The sequence below is a fragment of the Xyrauchen texanus genome, chromosome 32, assembly GCF_025860055.1.
Source record: "Xyrauchen texanus isolate HMW12.3.18 chromosome 32, RBS_HiC_50CHRs, whole genome shotgun sequence".
Taxonomy (NCBI): Eukaryota; Metazoa; Chordata; class Actinopteri; order Cypriniformes; family Catostomidae; genus Xyrauchen; species Xyrauchen texanus.
The window spans coordinates 28,262,934-28,285,238 of record NC_068307.1 but is presented as its reverse complement, the minus strand read 5'-3'; the positions used below and the strand labels follow the sequence as shown (position 1 = coordinate 28,285,238).

General features: G+C 41.3%; 1 protein-coding gene across 4 annotated transcripts in view; it reads left to right on the top strand.

Annotated features, from left to right (window-relative positions):
• LOC127626108 (interleukin-1 receptor accessory protein-like 1-B) overlaps positions 1 to 22,305 on the top strand; it is a 399,289-nt gene that overhangs the window by 368,174 nt on the left and 8,810 nt on the right. For 2 of the 4 annotated variants that reach the window (XM_052101674.1, XM_052101672.1), the window contains exons 8-9: positions 1,854 to 1,999; positions 8,469 to 8,612. In XM_052101674.1, coding sequence (XP_051957634.1) covers positions 1,854 to 1,999; positions 8,469 to 8,612 — 290 coding nt within the window. Of the gene's footprint in view, positions 1 to 1,853; positions 2,000 to 8,465; positions 8,613 to 22,305 lie in introns of all 4 variants that reach the window. The other 2 variants (XM_052101673.1, XM_052101671.1) reach the window with 1 other exon arrangement.

Sequence of the window (22,305 nt, the reverse complement as noted above, 5' to 3'; positions counted from 1 at the left end):
CCCTACTGGCCCACACGGACTTGGTTCTCGGATCTCACGCTCCTCACGACAGCCCCTCCTTTGTTAATTCCCCTGAGGAAGGACCTTCTTTCTCAGGGACGGGGCACCCTCTGGCATCCACGCCCAGACCTTTGTAACCTCCATGTCTGGCCCCTGGAGGGAAGATCTAAGTGGCCTACCACCCGCTGTCGTAGACACAATCAACCAAGCCAGAGCTCCCTCTACCAGGCAACTTTACACCCTAAAGTGGCGCTTGTTCGCAATTTGGTGTTCTTCCCTATCTGAAGACCCGTAGAGATGCGCAGTCGGGTCAGTGCTCTCGTTTTTGCAAGAGAGGTTAGAGGAGAGGCTGTCCCCCTCCACCTTAAAGGTTTATGTAGGTTTATCGGCTCACCACAACACAGCGGATGGTAAGTCCCTAGGGAAGCACAATCTGATTATCAGGTTCCTTAGAGGCGCCCGGAGGCTGAATCCTGCCAGGTCATGCCTGTTCCCCTCATGGGATCTCTCCATAGTCCTTTCAGGCCTTCAGAGACCCCCCTTCAAGCTGCTAGAATCAGTCCAGCTCAAAGCCCTCTCCTTGAAGATGGCCCTCCTCATCGTGCTCACTTCCATCAAGAGGGTTGGGGACCTGTAGGTGTTCTCTGTCAGCGACACCTGCTTGGAGTTCGGTCTGGCAGACACCCATGTCGTCCTAAGACCGTGACCGGGCTGCGTGCCCAAGGTTCCTACAACTCCCTTCATCCTCGTGGGCACTGGCCAACGGCACCTCTCTAGCAGACATATGCAGAGCAGAGGGCTGGGCAACACCCAATACCTTTACGAGATTCTACAATCTCAGGGTTGAGTCAGTCTCGTCCCATGTTCTCTCAGGTCCAAGCACGTAGAACTTGGGAATTCGGAACATCTGACTGGGTGTTCATCTTGCACATAGTGCCCTTCCCCTCCACTGAGGTGATCACGTGCGCTCTTTTCCCCAGGAGAGTCCACTAGATTCTGGTTGTTCTTCATCCCTAGGCCTCTGGACCACGAATTCAGTGGAGAAATTCCCTGACCAGACCCACTACAAGTATTAAAATTACTCTGTACTGGAATAGGTGTTCCAAAGGATGGCCCTTGTGGATTAATCCCCCTGTGTGTATCTTCCATGGAACGGTCCCCCTACAGGCGGACCTGTGTCTCCCTTAGGCAGTCCCCGCTGCACCCTGGTCGCCATGTTTGTAGCAACTCCTCCCTCGCTGCAGGTAGGCTCTACCACCACACCATTCCCACGTGTGGCCTGAAAACCCATGTGACTTTTTTTACTACTCTTTACCTCCCTTCAGCCTGGGCAGGTGGTGGTCTCCGCAGGGTCTTTTCCCCCTGAAAGAATACTAGTTGTAAAAGAATGCCTTACCCGATGCGTGTGATTGCGTTAAGATGGCCCCGGCAGCTTTAACTCTATGTGAGAAACATATATGGCGTGGCATGTTCCCATGCTTGGCACTTTGCTATGTTTCCCCCTTCGGGATGCCAGGAACTTAAAACGTTTATTGATTGATTTTATGGGGTGTTGGGGAAGGGTACATGCAGTCTGACGCAGCCTGTGGTTTGTCACACAACTGCCTGCCCGCACCTGTATCAGCAGCACATGTACACGGTTCAGTGCATGGCATGATTGAATAGGGACCCCTTGTGTCAACGCAGCAAAGACAGTATGTGCAAATAAACTGCACAATCAGCTTACAGAGATTGTGTTGAGCGTTTGATCACATGATCAATCTGCTATACTGTGAGACATTGAGAATGTGAATTAGGTTTGGATTGTAAATGGATGTAGAGTGATAGTCCTTTTCTTTTCTCCTTCATCTCAGAACGCTTCGAGAACACCTGGGTGAACAGGAGGTTTCTATCTCACTGATGATAGATGCTGTTGAGGAGACTGACCTGGGAAACTATTCCTGTTATGTGGAGAATGGCCACGGAAGACGGCAGGCCAATATACAACTGAGCAAAAGAGGTAACGCACATTCTCACACACACACACACACACACACACACACACACACACACACACACACACACACACACACACACACACACACACACACACACACACACACATGTTGTGTTTCCATGTTTTATGGGGACTTTCCATAGACATAATGGTTTTTATACTGTACAAACTTTATATTCTATCCCCTAAACCTAACCCAATCCCTAAACCTAACCCTCACAGAAAACTTTCTGCATTTTTACATTTTCAAAAAACATAATTTAGTATGATTTATAAGCTGTTTTCCTCATGGGGACCGACAAAATGTCCCCACAAGGTCAAAAATTTCGGGTTTTACTATCCTTATGGGGACAAAACCTCCTAAACCTAAATCTTGGCCACTGTATGTGCCTTTCAAATCATGATGACCTCTTCAAATGTCCTCACAAATTTTCAACATGCTTTATTACATTAATCCTAACCAAGTAAAACCAAACCTGTACTTTTAGATTGCATATTGTATGTATGACATACTTAAAAAATAAAAATAGCATATAAATGAAGACGTTTAGATATCATGTGTCTCTGCTTAGAGGGATTGTGATTCCAGTGTGTTTTCCACTGCATGTTTTAATGAATGCTGTATATTATAATCTGTAAATAGATCTTTGGGAATGTTTAGGAAGATCCTGCTTTTAATTATCAAAGTGACGGCAATGCAGCTTAGGTGTAAAAGCTGATTCTCAAATACAAATCATTATTAATTATTGCATCAATTATTTATATCTATGGAGTGTATCACAAAATCAATTTCTATATCGGCAATCTCTTTGGGGTCCTTAAAAATGTTGCTTATCAGGAACCAGACAGGATATTTTAAACTTTGGAAGTTTGCTATATGAGGGACTTGTTTAATTACTACTATTTATTAAATATGTATGTGGAATTATATCCATGTTCATTTGAAAGTGTACCACCTATAGATAATATAAAGAGCGATGAAATGTGAATAAAGTGATGATAAACGTATACAAATATAAACTATGGATGTTACAAATGGCACTGAAGCTTCAAATCATGTATAGCGTAAGCAACACAATTTCCAGTGAAGACCTGTATTGTTTTTTGTTTTTTTTCAAAGAATCACAGGATTGATGACAAAAAAAAAGCCTAATTTTCTGTCCAGTGATATGTGACATGAGTGTCAGAAAGTTCAAATGCAGACCTTTATTTTATGGGATTATTTTCAAACTTAGTTTTAAAATTACATTATTATATGTCCTGTTATACTAGTATAAAAATACAAAATTAGTACAGCACCCAATACTTGTCAAATACATCTTATAATGCTATATTCTCTGTTGCTTTGGATAAAAGTGTCTGCTAAATAATTATTTTGAAATGTAAACTTATCATCACATTGAATCACATTGACTAATATTGGCATATATTGCCACATTTTAATACTATAATTAAATTATCAGAGGGTGAAAATGAACACATCCTGTTTTGTTTACACATCTGATACAACTACATCAATTAGGTGTGTGTGCTTCATCCATCGGAGATGCATTCTTGGGTTATTAATGAAGTGAGGACTATTGGGTTAAATGGCAGCTTCTAATTTTTTTAACCACCAGATGGCACTGTTTTTGATCCTCCCGAGGCTTTGAATCTTTTTTCTGGTACAGTCAGGGGAAAGCTTCAGCGCTTCACAACGCTTTAATTCCCCATCACTAATATGAACATTTAACATAAATTATTTATATAAAAGTCTATCTTATTTATCAACAACCCAATTGGATTTCTGGATGAGACATTTGCTAAGGTTGAGGTATAGATTGTTTCACTGGTCTGTTTAAAAATGTGTACTTTAACTCTGAAATGATGAAATGATGATTTCTTGTTCAGATATACAGTGGTTGTTGTTCCTCTTTCTGGCTGTGTGTGTAGCTTCAGATCCATCAAGAGAATTTAACCCTCTGGGTTCTGAGGGTGTTTTGGGGCCTGGAGAACTTTTGACATGCCTTGACATTTGTGCTTTTTTCAGTTGCTTAAAAACATATTAATGGTTAATGTCTGATAACACTGTATTCAGCACAAACTGGGCTACAATAATATGTGAGTATGTACAGGTTTGTAGTTTTGAGAAAATAACGTTTATGCGTGGTTTTTGAAAAAACTAAAATTTTAAGTCATTGAAATAAGGTCATATAAAACATACTTAACATTTGTCCACAAGCCATTTGAGAACTGGATCTTGTATATCCTAGAGTTTTTGCTACAAAATGATGTGAATACCATCCTGATCACTCGTTCATACAAAACAATATAGTAATATAACTTTTGTAAGACACTTTTAGTATTAGAAAGTTCATATGTGAGGAGGCGTGAACTATCATGAATTTGGATTGTAATTCACACCTGAGGAGACAAAGACCCTCCCCTGGGCCTATCAATGAGGAATGTGACAGAAAGAGGATGAATATGAGGAGACTTAATGATCAAAATCAAGTTTTAAATTAAAAGAAGTAATCTGTCTATACATTTTCTTTACATAAAGACTTTACTTAATTTTAGACTTACAATATCATTTAAAAGCTTTACAAGAAGTCTCTTCTGCTCACCAAGAATGCATTTATTTGATCCAAAATACAGTAAAAACATTGTGTGAACTCTTTTTACAATTTAAAAGAACAGTTTTCATCAAAGCTGAATTTTCAGCATCATTACTGCACTCTTCAGTGTCACATGATCCTTCAGAAATCATCATAATATGCTGATTTTCTAATATGGGCATATTTAAAGTGCAATTCACTCATTTACACCTGAACAGATATTTGCAAGCACAAGCTTTGTTGATGATAATGAGGCAGCATAAACACTAGTTAAATATAATCTAAACATTCATATTATTTTTTATATCATATTACATATCATATTTATATCATACAGCATTCAATTTAAATACCTGCTTTAGCAAAAAAAGCATTTAAATGTAAATAAAACTAGCTTATTAGGACATATTTCAAATGTCAATACTCTGAATCCTGTCTGGAAACAGTCCCACTAGTAAAATATGTACATGTTTATATAAAATATATATGTTTATATAAAATAGCATGTCAACTAATGAAATCTAAATTACTTACTCATCTGAAATTGTATCCTCGGCTGGATCAAGTCTCTCTTCAAAATACAAATGTTCATCGGAGTCCTACTCTTCTTTTGTGGAAAATGTTAACTCTTCTTCCCTATCCAGGATCTTTCTCACTTGTGTATCATGCTATCTCGATAAGCAGATAAGTGAAAGAACTATATGTTTTCACGGAACAGTCAGGGGCATTTACAATTTGCATTGATCGTCTCAGCACATTAACGTATGAATCAGAGGCGTTTCCAGCATTGAAGGACATCTGGGGCTTAGCCCAGACAATTGTATTTTCACACTAGCAACTACTTCTCTGTAGTCCAAAGCTGGTGAGAGGGTATTCTTTGAGTTTTGCTCTGGCTGGGCCTGTTTCTACAGTTCCTAAATCTTCCACTCTAGTACTATCCTCGACTAACTCATTCTCTCTCCTCCCTGAATCATCTGTGATGCAAAAGAACAGATACGGCACATAACTTATTGCAAATCAGCTTCAAACAACTAATTCATCAAGTGCTACATATTTCAAATTGTAGACCAATACCATTGAAGAAAATGTATTGGGAAGAGCAGATCAGTGGGATTGCCCTAAGATCTATCATGATTCTTGAATTGTCATGTACATTACCATAAAGTCATCACAAAAGAGTTATACTATAGTGAGTAAAGTGAGGAAAAAAAAATATTGATAATAAATATTTTTTTACATAAATAGTCAAAATGATGTATAAGATCCTAAGTTAAAGCAATACATGAATATCTTTAGTCTAAGTTCATTGACACACCATGGCATCGAACTGTATATAATTCTCATCATCTCTATGAGAATAATTCATCTGTCAAAATCCTTTCATTAAGATCTTTGGGATAAACAATGTTTCACTTTTAACTTTCTCTAAAGTAAAGTGACTGATTAATTGTTAGCAGTTTCAATGCCTGATTCTGGCACAGCTGCTGCAGCTCCTCAGTCTGTAGCTCATCTTTGCTACCCTCGAAAAAACCATTTAATCAAATCAAGGTGTATATTTACTACAAACTAATATCACAAAACAAGTCACACATACATTTTATGCTAATGCTTTTTGGTTATCCTTAGCGAAAACAACACCTGATAAACAAGAAAAGGCCAATGAGAATTGGCGAACAGAATTTGCAAGCCCCTCCCCTGGACATACGGGTATAAAAGGAGAGAAGCGTGCATCTGTTCAAACGAGTTTTGAGCTGAGGAGCCGAGAGTAAGGTCCATAGAATGTTAGATGCGGCTGGGGCCATCTAATGCTATAACACGCATCAGGGAAGGCATTCTTTTCCAATCCTATTCTTTCAGGGGGAAAAGACCCAGTGGAGACCACATCCTGCCCAGCAGGGGAGGTTAACATGTGGCAAATACGTCACATGGGCTTACCAGCCACACATGGAAGTGGCGCGGTGGTAGGTCCTGCCTTGACGGGAAAGAGCTCTACAAACACAGCAACTGGGGGGCAGAGGGAGCTGAACGAACTCAGGCAGTTCAGCACTGACTGTGCGTGCTCGCTTGTGAGGCATGCAGTCATTGAGACTGAGTCTCACTCCATGCTGAGAAAAGATATAACCAACTTGTGCTACTCTGAGTAAATGCTAATTAATAATCTGTTTGTAGGGGGTCATCAGCATCAACATATGTTTTAATCCAATGAGTAAATAAAAACAGTAATGTAAACACCTTTTTTGACTTTATATAAACACCAACATAGACTCAAAACAAAGAGACAATACTCTAACAGTGTTACAAAAACACCCTGCACACAAAGATGTGTATGGTTCTGTATATGAGTTGAAGTTCCAGCAATATATAATTCAGTCTTTATAACGTTCACTGTTGTAGAAAGTTGAGGTGAACGTATAAAAGTCAGATGCAAGTCTTAACTGTCTTTAAGGAGTCAAATGATGTGGAGGTTTGATGGTAAATGAAATCCAACGAAGTCCCAAAGTTGTGCACTCCAAAGATACCATTTTAGCTTTGAGATGGACATCATGCAGAAACAGGTGTTACAAACAAAAGCAGCACAATAGCGCCCTCAACTGACAACTGTTATAAACAACATGGCATTATTTAATTAAATTATTATTTATTAATTCACTGAAACTACAATACAATGAGAACACACAAAATTATTAAAAGGTCGAAACCGCCAGAGACCGTGGCCCGCAAACACATTTTAGTTTGATGTTTTACAGAGTCTAGAGCTGTCACAGAGACTGGTGTGATATCTCACAACACTTATTTCAATAATATCTTTCAGGGAGTAGATTTTCTTTTTGCACACCTTTCCATGAAAAAGTCACTTACAGCACCTTTAAGATCAGAATGACTCAAGCTGCTTCGTAACCCTGCCTGATGCATCTGCTGTGAAAACTGTCAATTCCTTCTAGAATTTACAAATACTCATCAGCTTTAGTGTTTTATTCCAAACACACATAGTGAGTTAAAAGCAACATTGTCATATCTGCTCTGACACAAATCTCACTGCTGAAAAACAGATGCAATGCAGATGTCAGGAGAGTAAATGACGAGATGTCTGCAGATTCCATCAGATCTATCACTACTATAGAGAGAGAGCACATGAACTCATTTAATTTATCTTCATTCAGCTGCTGCATCCAAGCAGAGAGAAGAATACACCTCTCACATTTAATATTGCAGCCGCTTCTCAAATGTGCAAAAGCCCTTCTCTCATACAGCATAAGACTAAGGTGATGTAGGCCTCGTCTGCAGTCTTATATGATGGGAATACAGTCCTGAAGTCAAATCAAATGTATTTTTAAGAGGTGAAGAAGCCAACTAATATACTGAAATATGAATTCATATCTAAATGAATATACACTGATGCTCTTGTGTCTGAATACATCACTTCAGACATGTTCAACCTCTAGTGTAAAGATCTTATAGAAGAGTGGAAGCTGTTAGAGCAGGAAAGGGAGGAACAACTCCTTATAAATGTAGTTGGTTTTGAAATTATAAGTTTAACAAGACGCGAGCATCAGTGAGGTCAGACACTGATGTTGGGTGTTCAATGGGGTTCAGGTCTGTGCAGGTTCTTCCACACCAGTCTCACTAAATCATTTCTATATTATATAGATATTATATCTCAAAGGGCCTCCACAAACTGCTGACAAAAGGTTGGAAGCACATAATTTGAATGTCACTGTATGCCAAAGCATTACGAATAGTTAAAAACTGGAATTACTTGAATAGCCAAACATGTTAATAAGAAGAATTTTTGTCTCTAACATAAGAAAAATAGTTTTATTGATATGTGGATTGAATTTTAACTCTTTCTCTCTCTTTCTCTCTTCTCTCAGTAGAGCTCATGTATACAGTGGAGTTAGCTGGTGGTTTGGGAGCGATTCTGCTGATGTTGATATTTTTGGTGTCGTTGTATAAATGTTACAGAATCGAGCTCATGCTCTTCTACAGAAATCACTTCGGCAGTGAGGATTTGGACACAGGTAAGATATGTATGCATACATAATATGTAAACTCATGTTTTTATTTTCAGCAAACTTAACACATGTAAATATTTGTATGAACATAAAAAGATTCAACAACTAGGACATAAACTGAACAAGTTTCACAGACATGTGACTAACAGAAATTGAATAATGTGTCCCTGAACAAAGAGGGGGAAATATTTTGAGTACCACAGTAGTGCAATGCTTAGTTCACATGCTTTTGCAGCACTTCACTTTGCACATGGTCATTCTCCACTCACCGCCATATCTAATTATTCAACATATAAATCAGCTATTAAGAAAACAATACAATCATATATGCTTGAGAAAAACTCTTTTAATCTTTTACTCACTTGCACTGATCTGGGCTATATTATAATATAACACCTGCTTAAAACCATTTTTTCATGATTAATGTTTCATTGTATGATATGTGTGCTTATACAAACTGATAATCATAAGTGAATTGGATTCAGTTATTTCATAAAAATGGAAATAATTCATTTTGTATATTGTAACTTATGTTCCCCTTCTGTCACTCACTCGACATTGTGTCGATTGTAGTGACACAAGTAGTCTCTTCTGAGAGCCTCGCGTACCTCTGAACTTGAGAAAAGGCCAATGTCAAGTTGGCAAACAGAATTTGCATGCCCTGCCCCTGGACATAAGGGTATAAAGGGGAGCGGGTGAGCGTATGTCAGACAGATTTTTTCTTCAGAGCCAAGCAGTTGTGCAACAGCAAATCTGAGTTCACCACTGTTCCACTCACCTCTACTGGCAATAAGCACTGCATGTAACGCTCTGCTTCAGGAAGAAGGAAAAGGATAGCTCACAACTGAAGATATTACGTGCGGAGTCCAGACAGATTCACGGAGGTGATTTGCATCTCACAACTCGGGCTTTATACCAAATCGAGCTTGTGCAGCATAACTGTCTGTCACACGCTCTCCCTTCCACATTGTTACTTAACAAAGTAAAATAATATAAAAGTCAGTATCGAACAGAAATTACACACCCACGGTGTTCGAGACACATGGCACAACAACACCAATATGTCCATTCTTCGTACACAGCAAAGGAAGACTTCTACTTAACAACCACTCATAAATTACTGATTTGAAAAGTTAACAAGACATAGGGATAGATAATGTACAAACAGTACAAGCATACATGTTAGCACAGTGTACATTAGTTCAGTAACACAGGAGAAAATTCGATCACGACCCAAAAATGAAACACTCAATTACTCTTCGATGAGACCCATGAACACACAAGAACAATAACAATTAATACTCTGGAACAACAGTATAACTCAGTCTGTCATCCTTAATCTAAGTCAAACCTTTTAACATGGTAGGGTTTAGTCCACTTATTCACCGTCCAGTCAGAAGTAACTCTCGGGACTCTTCTCTGTCTCAGCACATAACGACTCAGACCCTGATTTGCCGGTTCGGCAGTAATTGCGACAGATGTCAAGTCATGAGAGTCAGAGACACCTACACCGTCAACAATGTCAGGAGTAAGGTCAAGTGAGTGTCCAGTACAACGTTCCGGAGAATTTTCATCTGAGTGTCAATTCAAAGATTTGTTTTTGTAGTCAATACCAACACATTCAGCATTACTCGACTCCTCACTATCTGTTTGAGAATCAAAGTCCTCATCCAAAGGTAGTGACATCTCAACATCAGCATAGGAACTTGTGGGCACGGCCGTGTCCCATGAATGAATAGGCTGCAGATTTACTACATGAAACACACCAGCATCTTCTCCAGTGTCTACGTTTGAAAGTCTGTAATTGACACTTGAAAGTTTCTTTGAGACGCGAAATGGTCCGGCATAAACCAGGGCTAACTTGGCTGTAAAGTTTGCACCAGCATCAGATTTGGGGTGGGTTTTAACCCTGACCAAGTCATCCACAGCATAGGAAACGGTGCAACGCTTCTTGTCATAATAGCACTTCTTTTTTGAATGGCTTGCACTTAGAGCAGCTCTGGCATGATCGTAAGCATCCTGCAGGGAATATCTCAAACTCTCAGGATAGGGTACCCCAGGATCATCTACTCCCGCAGAATTTGGCTGTGTTATCAAGTCAAGCAGCGTGTCCAACTCACGGCCATATAACAACATTGCCGGCGATTGACCTGTGCTCTCATGGCAAGCAGTTCGAAGAGCAAAACAGAGTTGTGGAAGATATTTATCCCACGAAGTGTGCTTGTCCTCCACGTATGCACGTATGGCAGTCTTAAGTGTGCGGTTTACCCTCTCAGTGGCGTTTGTTTGCGGGTGGTATGCAGTTGTCAGCCGGTGTTCAGTACCAAGGGCCCCAAGCACATGCTCAAAAAGATTGCTCACAAACGGAGTCCCACGTTCTGATATGAGGTAGGCTGGTGCACCATGTCGAGCAAATATCTCACTCAAAAACTTACTCGCTGCCACTTGAGCTGTCGCTGACCGCACTGCACACACTTCCACCATTTCGAAAAGTAATCAACGAAGACAATCAGATGTTCATTGCCACTCTGAGTACGTGGAAGTGGACCCACAAAATCCACTCCCGTGTATTCCCAGGGTTTCACTGGCCTGATCAGAACCATCAGCCCTGCTGGTTTTCTTTGGCTCGTCTTCGTCAACTGGCACACAGGACAAGATATAACATACCTTTTCACATCTGTCCCCATTTTGGGCCAAAAGAACCTTTGTTTCAGCCTGGCCAGCGTTTTTGTCACCCCCAGGTGGCCAGCAGTAGGATGGTCGTGATAATATCGGAGTACAGTGGATCGAATTACTGTTGGGACATATAACTTAAGCTGCTTCATTGGGTGGAGACTGCAGGTTATCTTAGGGTCCCTGAAATAAAGCAGACCATCATGAATGACGTTCTTCGTCCGTACCACCCCCTTCAAGGTTTCGAAGAAGATTGTAACTGCGTCAACTGCACTCTGTCTGTTATCGGGACCGAGGAGAGACTGCGCAGATCCAACCCAGCTATGACCGCATGCGGAGGAAGAATGTCAATAGGGCCCTCACAATGCGGCAGTGGGTTGCGTGATAGAGCGTCTGGAACTCTGTTCTGAACCCCTGGCCTGTGGACGATGTTAAAATCAAAATCCTGTAGGCGCAAGGACCATCTTGCCAGTCGTCCAGAGGGGTTGGGACGGTTCATCAGCCACCTCAGGCTGACCACCCTTGTGATCAGTATAAATGGTTACACGAAGGCCCTCGATGTAAGGTCTGAAATGTTCCAGAGCCCAAATCACTCTGAAACACTCCTTCTCAGGTGTTGAGTACGGCCTTTCCGCTTTGTGCAACGTCCTGCTCGCGAAAGCTACCACCACATCTCGCCCCATGTCATCCTTCTGCATCAAGGCCGCACCAAGGCTCAAGTCACAAGTGTGGATGAAGAATGGGCGTGTGAAATCTGGAAGGCACAGAATGGTTCAGACATAAGGCAGTTTTTCAAGTAATCCATCGAAACCTGACAACTGTCGTCCCAGTTGAATGGAGTATCCTATCTGGTGAGTTTAAAAAGTGACTCAGCTTTTTGAGCATAATTTGGAATGAATCGCCTGTAATAGCTTGTGAGGCCGAGAAATCCTCTCACTTGTTTCATGTCTGTCGGCGTTCTGAACTCTGTGACCGCTTCCACTTTTCTCGGATCAGTAGAAATGCCATCTGGAGTGACCCTGTATCCTAGGAAGATGAGTTCACTCAAGCAGAACTGACACTTATTTAGCTTGAGAGTAAGACCAGCTGACTCAAGTCTAGAAAGGACCTCCCGGAGGTCTTCCAAGTGCTGTTCAAATATTGGGGATACGACGACAATATCATCCAAGTACACTGCACAGCACTTGTACACCAATCCAGCAAGGACATTGTTCATTACTCTCTGAAATGTGGCTGGGGCATTACTAAGCCCAAAAGGAAGGACTTTGAATTGAAAAAAGGCCACAGTGTGATGCGAATGCTGTCTTTGGCCTTGACTGTTCCTCTACCGACACCTGCCAGTACCCTCGAGCCAAATCAAAAGTAGTAAGACATTTTCCATGAGCCAGGAAATCCAATGATTCGTTGACTCTGGGCAGTGGGTACGAATCCTTAAGTGTCAGGTGATTAAGGCCTCTGTAGTCTACACAAAACCTGTGGACTCCACATGTCTTCTTGACAATTACCACAGGTGCAGCCCATGGACTGGAAGATGGTTCGATAATGTTTTCTTCCAGCATCATCTGAATCTGATCTTCAATGATTTGCTTCTTAGCTGGTGAGCTCCGGTATGGCGGGAGGTGAACAGGTTTTGCTTCACCCGTGTTGATTTCGTGCTCCCCCAATGAAGTGTGCCCCAAGTGTCCATCAAATAGGCTCCAAAAGTCTTTAAGAAGGTCCAACAATTTCCCTTTTTCTTCCCTTTTCAGACAAGCTCTCTCAACTTTCTCATCCAAGGCAGACTGGCAGACATTTAAGTCAAGTCAAGTCAATTTTATTTGTATAGCGCCTTTCACAACACACATCGTTTCAAAGCAGCTTTACAGAATATCAGCATTAACAGATGATAAAACTGTAATGTCTATAAAGTCGATTAATCATCATTGTGTAATTTCGACAAAATATGATTTTTAATAGTGTTTAAAAATAATTAAATGATAATTGTATTAATAACCCCAGTGAGCAAGCTGTAGGCGACTGTGGCAAGGAACACAAAACTCCATAAGATGTTGGTTAATGGAGAAAAATAACCTTGGGAGAAACCAGACTCACTGTGGGGGCCAGTTCCCCTCTGGCTAACATTTTGAATGTAATGTAAATATTAATTATGTATAGTTAAAGTCATGGTTTAAAATTATTAAACTAAGTGTTAAGGGTCAGTGATTAAACATCGATTGTGTTTGAACTGTAAGATTAATGACCAAAGTCTTTGAAGTCCATCTTGATTAATTGCAGAAGTTCACATAGATGCAATTGTCCTTGTTAATTGGCTGATGAAGGCTTTTGTTGGCAATAGTTAGTCTATGCATTCCATTTCAAGATCGTAGTCCATCTATAGACCGAGGTGATGCAGGTTGGAGTTGGCATCATTTCATCCTCTGAAGTCCGTCATAATAGATTGAAGTGATGTTTGGCTGGCACCGGCTGCATTTAGTCATCATCATTCTGTGAAATGTAGCAGTGGAGTCCAACATGAAGCAGGAATGGTGCTGGATCCAGCCGGATTTAACAACATTAAGCTCCCAAGCTCAGGTGCCTCCAACCACTCACTCAAAACCTCTTGGGGTGTAGATTCCCCCAGGGTCACCGTCCTTGATGGGATGTGAATGCTGACTGACGCTCGCAGCATAAAATCCATCCCTAAGATGAGTGGAGAGGATAGATCAGGGATAATGACAAACCGATGGTAGAACTTTTTTCCTTGGAGGCCAATGTTCAACCACACAACACCAGTCAGAGTGCAAGCAGCACCGTTGGCGAGCTGAATCGGGGGGAAAAGTCCAAGGCTGAACCTTCAGAGAATGTCGCAAGCCATCAGAAATCATATTTGTACGAACAGCTGACAGTGAGGCACCGGTGTCCAGTGCTGCGTCAATGGCTTTATGACAGAAATTGACCTTGATCATAAACGGTGTATTCCAAAATGAAGGAGAAGTACGGTCCTCCACATGTCCAAGGACAAGCGGCTCAGGTGGGGACATAAGACAAGGGTGAGGCGCATTTATCTTCTGGAGGGAGGCCCTTGCCCCTTTGAAGTTTACCTTCTGCTGAACAGAATTGTGCTTTTGTTCCTCCCTGTCTTTGTATGTCCTGGCTTTAGTATCCTCCTCAGCGTTTTGTGGCTCATTCGAGCCTGGACTTGTCCGTTTATCAGTGGCTGGAAAAGGCACAGCCTGTTGCGCAAAGTTACAGTTCGGACAGTCTTTTGAAGTGAAACCAGGCGCAGAACATCTGAAACAATAAGTCTCTTGCTTATTTTTGCCTTTCTGCAATACTGGTACATTATGGCTGCCAGGGCCGAGAGCGGAGTGCAGCTCGTGGGCACACATCACGAGGTATATGACTGAAGTAATTTGTGCGCCGTACAGTGCAACTCTGTAGCGCTCAAGTGCATGCTTGCAGATAAGATCAATCTGCTCCTGTTCTGGTGGAGGAGACTTTAGTTTCTTGAATTCAGACTACAAGTGCACTACAAACGTTGGGAATGGTTCTCCTTGAGCTTGAACACGGTCAAGAATACCTCTCCAGACCCGCTCTTGGTTATCCGCTGGAAGAAACACAGTCTTGAACAGGGTGCAGAACTGTGTCCAAGATGTGAAATGTGCACTCAACACTGTAAACCACTTCCTGGGTTCTTTAGCTAAGAAAAGTGGTAGTTCGAGCAAATTTTGAGCATCGCTGAGACCCAAAGAATTTCTATAGGCATCCACAAGAAGAAGCCAGTCATCAGCTTGAATTTTCTCATCATTCCCAAACACTGGGGGTTCCAGTCTCGATTGATGCAAGACGGAGGCCAAGGTTCTGGTCGCATTATTTAAATCAAGAGAGCTTTGAGACAGGCCAAACGCCTTTTCGGTTCTGGCGTTCATTTCCACTTCAATGGACCGAGGCCCCTGTATTTGACCAGTTGGTGCTTGAGCATGTGGAGTAGACGAAGAAACAGGCCTGACTTGAGAAGGTAATTGCAAGTTTTCTGTGCAACGGTTGATAATACCTCTTTGTAGATCAAGAGACTCCTTCAGGCACCTCCGCAGCATTTCCACTTCCTCTTTCAATGACTCAACCTGCGTCTCCAGGCGCTCGCCTGACCCTGGCCCTCTCCGTCTGGGTGGAAACTCAAAGCATGCAGATTGTTCAAATAAATCAGTCTCGTCATCAACACGTCTGGCCATAGTACCAAAATCAGATAAATGTCAATATGAAATTCAAAACAATGAATTAGCGCAATAACATTCAACCAATAATTCCAACTTGCATTAACTTACTGTATGTGAGTAACTAAGCAAAACAAATGGAATAAACTATTGGATACCCTTTGAAAAAATTAACCATATAACAATAAATTGGCATTTGTACAAGATTTCTTTTTTTTTTTTTTTTTTAAATCTGACAAGTTCAATATCACCAAACTTCAAACATAGAATCCATTAATTGTCTTCTGACCTCGTTTTTTTTTTTTTTTTTGTTTGTTTTATATGAGCAAACCGCACGAGCGTCGACGAGTTATCACCCCACGACAACTCAAAATATAATAGAAGTTCAGGGAAAAAAAATCCAGTGCAAAAAAAAAATCTCACGTTCAATTCAACCAGTTCAAAATTCAGTTCCAGCAGATGAACAAAAAAAAAAACGTAGCAACCAGACCTGAATCCCCGAACAGTCAAAGTTCACAAACGGTCGAATTTCTGATTACCTCAACGAACCACAATCCAACGTGCATACTCCAAATTCACAAAGATTGCATCCATGACGACTTAAATCCACTGGAATGTGAAGAAATATCCTCTGCGTCAGCAACACAAAATGTCCGCCCCAGCTTCGTCGAGCGACTCGGGCCTTACACGCTATAAGCAGTAAACTTTTCCCCGTGTAAACTCACACATGACCGGCTGGATGTTCACAGCATTTTCGGAGTCGTCTGTCACAAACCGGCTCGTCGTCCGTGTCCTCGCATTAAATCCAAGGCCAGAGATAAAATGTTCGGGCGCCACTTGTAACGCTCTGCTTCAGGAAGAAGGAAAAGGATAGCTCACAACTGAAGATATTACGTGCGGAGGCCAGACAGATTCACGGAGGCGATTTGCATCTCACAACTCGGGCTTTATTCCAAATCGAACTCGTGCAGCATAACTGTCTGTCACACGCTCTCCCTTCCACATCGTTACTTAACAAAGTAAAATAATATAAAAGTCAGTATCGAACAGAAATTACACACCCACGGGGTGTTCGAGACACATGGCACAATAACACCAATATGTCCACTCTTCCAAAAAAAGGGAGCGCGTAGCTCTTAAAGGGGCCACACCATATTTCTACTCGTTACATGCTGTTGGATCTACGGCGTATTCTAGCAGATTTCTCCTCTCTGCATGCTGTGCAGTTCATGCACCTGGGCGCTTCGACAGCGCTTTCATTGCCTGGAAGAGTGTTTCTCCTCTAAAAGAGTTTGAGTTTCCACTCATAAAAGAGCAATACACAGCAGGCATTGAACGTCCTTTTCAGGACGCGTCTTTTTCAAGATGCCCTTCCACCTCTGTGTAGTTCCTGGATGCAGTTGATTTCTCTCCACTTCTGACAGTCATAAAAGCTGCCTCATGTGCCTGGGCTGCGAACACACGCAGGCAGCATTTTATGAATGGTTCATGTTCTCAGTGTGAGAACATAGCCATGGCAACATTGCGGTCACAGCTTTCTTTTCTCACGAGAGAAAGCCACTTCGGCAGCCCCCCCGCATCGTTCCTTCTTCCTACAAGATAGAGGCTTCTGTCTGAGCTCAGGATGAGTGCGGCTCGCAGCCAGCCAACATTCTCCTTAGAGCCCCCAGAATCGGATGATGATTTCGCCACTGCATCGGAGAGTGTCACAGCGGCGTCTGATGCTGATGACTCATCTGAGCTGCCACCTTCGGGTCTGCTCACCCAGGCTGAGCCTGATGCACGGATGTCCGCTATGCTTTTCCCGGGCCGCCGTTAGCGCAAAGAGCCAATGAGTTCGTGGAGGGCACCTTTTACTGCTTGGAACAGACCTCCTCGCTCGTCCGCTCTTACTACCCTGGATGGTGGGGCAGTCCACAGATACACAGAGGTCCCTCAGGTGGACAAGGTGGTTGTGATCCACTTGTGTCCCAAGAACGCCACCACCTGGCGGAACCGCCCGGTATTCCCCTCCAGGGCCTGTAGGAAAACATCGTCACTAACTGTGAAAGCCTACAGCTCCACTAGACAGGCTGCCTCCACCCTGCATGCCATGGCCCTCCTTCAAGTTCACCAAGCCAAGGCACTTAAAGATTTGCACCTGGGTAGTCCTGATCCTGATGTGCTGCAGTAACTGTGCCCTGCCTCCAACCTCACTCTGAGCTATGAGGGTCACAGCGTAAGAACTCTGGTGGGCGATGGCCACCCTCGTGGTCCAGGAACGGCATTTGTGGCTAAATTGGTCGAGATGCGCGACATTGACAAGGTACATTTTCTCAACGCCCCCGTCTCCCAGTTTGGCCTTTTCGGCGACACCGTCGATGACTTCACGGCCCAAGGAAAGCATGATCTGTAGAGAACGGCATGCAGCACGAGAGTTTGTTTTTAGCCTGCTTAGGCTGCTTAGCATTGTTTATTCTTATTCTCAAATGTTCATCATTATATTCATTGTTATATCCTTTGTCATTTTACTGGGTTTCAGATTTTTCCTCTTTTCTACTGTTTCATCTGTGTGTATTTTACCTGCTGCTGCTGGCACCTAGCTAGAGTCTGTGTTTGTAGCCTGCTATTTTTTTTAGCATCACATATATATCTGTTTTCAACCTTTAATCCTTAACATCTGCCATTTTTAAGCGCGCTTTGGGTTTCCCCTCGTATTAATCTCTTATCAACTGCACGCATAGTCCACCTGCAACAGCGTTCTATTTTTATCAAGATGAAACTGCGTGCATTTTTTTTTTTTTTTTTCTCAACGCACACCCGTTTTTTTCTCCTCTGCGGTACACAGATTATTGCATCGATCTCAAAGCACCGCTTATCAAGAACAACCAACAACAACAAACAATTGCGTGAGGGATTCACATCAATCTCAATCCCTCACCGCTCAGGAACATCCAACAACAAACAATTTGTGGTAAGTCTTGGCATCTGCTCATGTTATTTCTTCCTGCATTGCATGTCACATGTTTACAATAGCCTCCTCCATCAGCAGTGAGGTATTCACATGTGATAAATGTAGGGAATTAGTCAGGCTGACGGAGAAGGTTAATGAGTTATAGACTCACATCTGAACATTAGTGGAGGTCAGTGAGAAAGAGAAGCCGGTAGATACTGTTTCGGATGCGAGTAGTACAGAGAGCAACATGCAGCAGGGCATTTGGGTGACATCTCGGCGGCATACTCGCTCAGCAAAGAGACACCACTCTCCCGTTCCTGTAAGGGTTTCCAATCGATTCTCCCAACTCTGTTATACACCCACTGAGAATCATGTTGAAATAGTCCTTGTTATTGGCGATTCTATTGTAAGGAACTTGGAAATAGAGACTCCAGCCACTATTGTTAATTGCATTTCGGGGGCCAGAGCGTCTGACATCAAATCAAATTTACAAGTGCTGGCTAATGCTAAATGTAGATTTTCTAAAATTGTTATCCGTGTCGGCACTAACGATTTCCGGCTTCGTCAGACGGAGATCACTAAAGATAATGTTAAAGAGGTGTGCAAATTTGCAAAATCGATGTCAGACACTGTAATATTCTCTGGTCCCCTCCCTGCTCATCGTGGTGATGAGGTTTATAGTAGATTAGTGTCACTGAATGGCTGGATGTCTGAGTGGTGTCTGAAGAATAAAATAGGATTTATAGACAATTGGAAGAGTTTTTGGGGTAGAACTGACCTGCTAAAGAGAGACAGAGTCCATCCCTCCAGGGAAGGTGCCGCTCTCCTCTCTAGTAATTTGGCTCATAGTCTTAATAATGAAAGTAATTGACTAACTGGGGCCCAGGTCAGGAAGCAGACAAACTGGTTAATCCGAACATCTGCTAGCTGCCTTGAGACGTCACACAGGTCACATAAACTACAACACATAGATACTGTATCACCTAGATATCTCATAGAGACTGTGTCTGTTCCCCAAACTACCAAACACAATACCCTCACTAAATCATTTCAAGAAAAAAATGTATTAAGGTCAAACTTGAACAAAACAAACAAATTAAATATACACATGATATAAAAATAAGGCTACTAAACATTAGATCTCTTTCTACCAAAGCACTAATTGTTATTGAAATGATTACAGATCATAAATTGGATACGCTCTGTTTGACTGAAACCTGGCTTTAACCGGATGAATATATTAGTTTAAATGAATCTACTGGTTATTGTCCAGAGGACAGGATATAAATGTAAGTCTTTTGAACTAATAATGCTTAATATGACACCGTCAGATATAAATAAAAAATATCTGTCATCTTTTATCCTTGCTACAATGTATAGATCACCCGGGCCTTATTCTGATTTCCTTGGTGAATTTGCTAATTTTTATCAGATATTGTAGTTACTGTAGATAGAGCTTTAATTGTTGGTGACTTCAACATTCACATAGATAATGAAAATTATACATTGAGATTAGCATTTATCGATATTCTCAACTCTCTTGGAGTCAGACAAAATGTAACAGGACCAACTCATCGCCATAATCATACGCTTAATTCTGTCACATGGAGTTGATGTTGATAATATAGAAATTCTGCAGCAGAGCGATGACATCTCGGATCATTACCTCGTGTGTTGTATGCTGCAATCAACTAATGTTACTCAATCTACACCACGCTACCGTTCAGGTAGAACTATTCTTTCGACCAGTAAAGGTATCTTCACTACTAATCTTCCAGATCTATCTCATACATTCAATAAACCCCAAAGCCCAGAAGAACTTGATGAAATAACAAAAAATATAAATGCAGTCTTCTCTAGCACCCTTGATATTGTCGCCACACTTAGATTAAAGAAAATTAAAGAAATAAGCCCTGCACCATGGTACAATGATAACACTCATGCTCTCAAGAGAGCAGCTCGGAAAATGGAGCGCATGTGGAAAAATACAAAATTAGAAGTATTTCGAGGTGCATGGAAGGATAGTGTCTGTAGCTGCAGACAGGCACTAAAAGCTGCCAGGTCAGCATATTTTAGTAAACTCATAGGAAATAACCACAACAATCCTAGATGTTTATTCATTACTTTGGCTAAATTGGTTAGAAATAAAGCCTCAACTGAACCAGATATTACGTCACAGCACAAGAGTAATGACTTCATGAATTACAGAAATAAAATTGGAATTATGCAATCATATGTCATAGCACCTCAGAAAACAGTGTCTAATAATTTTCCTCACGTGCAACTTCAATCCTTCTCTGTCATAGGTCATGAAGAGCTAACAAAACTTATCGAAACATCAAAAGCCACAACATGTTTGTTAGATCCTATACCAACTAAGCTCTTAAAAGAGGTATCTCCTGTAATTTCAGAACATCTTCTTAATATTATTAAATCCTCGCTATGCTTAGGATATGTCCCAAGAAACTTTAAAATGGCAGTTATCAAACCACTTATTAAGAAGCCACAACTTGATCCTGGAGAACTGGCTAATTATAGACCGATTTCAAATCTCGCATTTATGTAAAAAATACTACAAAATGTAGTATCCTCCCAAATATGTTTATTTCTAGTTACAAATTACTTGCTCTTATCATCTGATCATGGCTGCTTTTCTGTTCTAGTGCTTTTATATCTTAGTGGTGCATTCGACATGATAGATCATGACATTCTCTTGAATAGGCTAGAGAATTATGTTGGCATTTGTGGAGTTGCATTAGTATGGTTTAGGTCATATTTAGCAGACCGCTACCGCTTTGTCTATGTAAATGAGGAATTGTCAAACCAAACAAAAGTAAAATATGGAGTGCCACAGGGATCAGTTTTAGGGCCTCTGCTTTTCTCCTTGTATATGCATTCCCTGGGAGATATTATTAGGAATCGTGGAATAAGTTTCCACTGCTATGCCGACGATACACAACTTTATATTTCTTCAAAACCTGATGAGATTTCACCATTCTCGAAATTAGCAGAGTGTATCAATGAAATAAAAGATTGGATGGCCAGAAATTTCCTTCTACTCAATTCTGACAAAACAGAGGTACTAATTATTGGACCAAAAACTCTAAAAATAAGCCACTACAATATAATTTTACTCTCGATGGATGTACTGTTACATCATCTTCCACAGCGAAGAACTTAGGTGTTATATTTGATACCAATCTGTCATTTGAAAATCAAATTACCAATGTTTGTAGAACAGCTTTCTTCCACCTAAGAAATATTACTAAAGTAAGGCACATGCTCTCTGTTGCTGATGCCGAAAAACGAATTAATCCGTTCATGACCTCAAGACTAGATTATTATAATGCATTACTGGGAGGATGTCCAGCAAGATCAATAAATAAACTTAAATTGGTTCAAAATGCAGCAGCCAGAGTGCTAACGAGAACCAAGAAATATGATCATATTGGCCCCATTTTATCATCATTATATTGGCTACCTGTTAAATTCCGTATTAATTTAAAAATTCTGTTAACTACATACAAAGCTTTGAATGGTCTAGCGCCGCAGTACTTAGTGACCTTCTACCATGCTATATTACATCACATTGATTACGATCGCAAAATTCTGGCCTGTTAATAGTTCCTAGAATATCAAAATCCTCCAAAGGAGGAAGATCCTTTTCATATTTGGCTCCTAAACTATGGAATAGTCTCTCTAACACTGTTCGAGATGCAGACACACTCCCTCAGTTTAAGTCTTGACTAAAGACTCATCTATTTAGCCAGGCATACACCTAATTTATCCTCCAACCCACAATTAGGCTGCTTTAGTTGGGTCTGCCGGAACCAGAAACCAGAAACATTGATCATGATTTATAACTCTGCAATAAATTGAATGGCATCTATGCTTACAT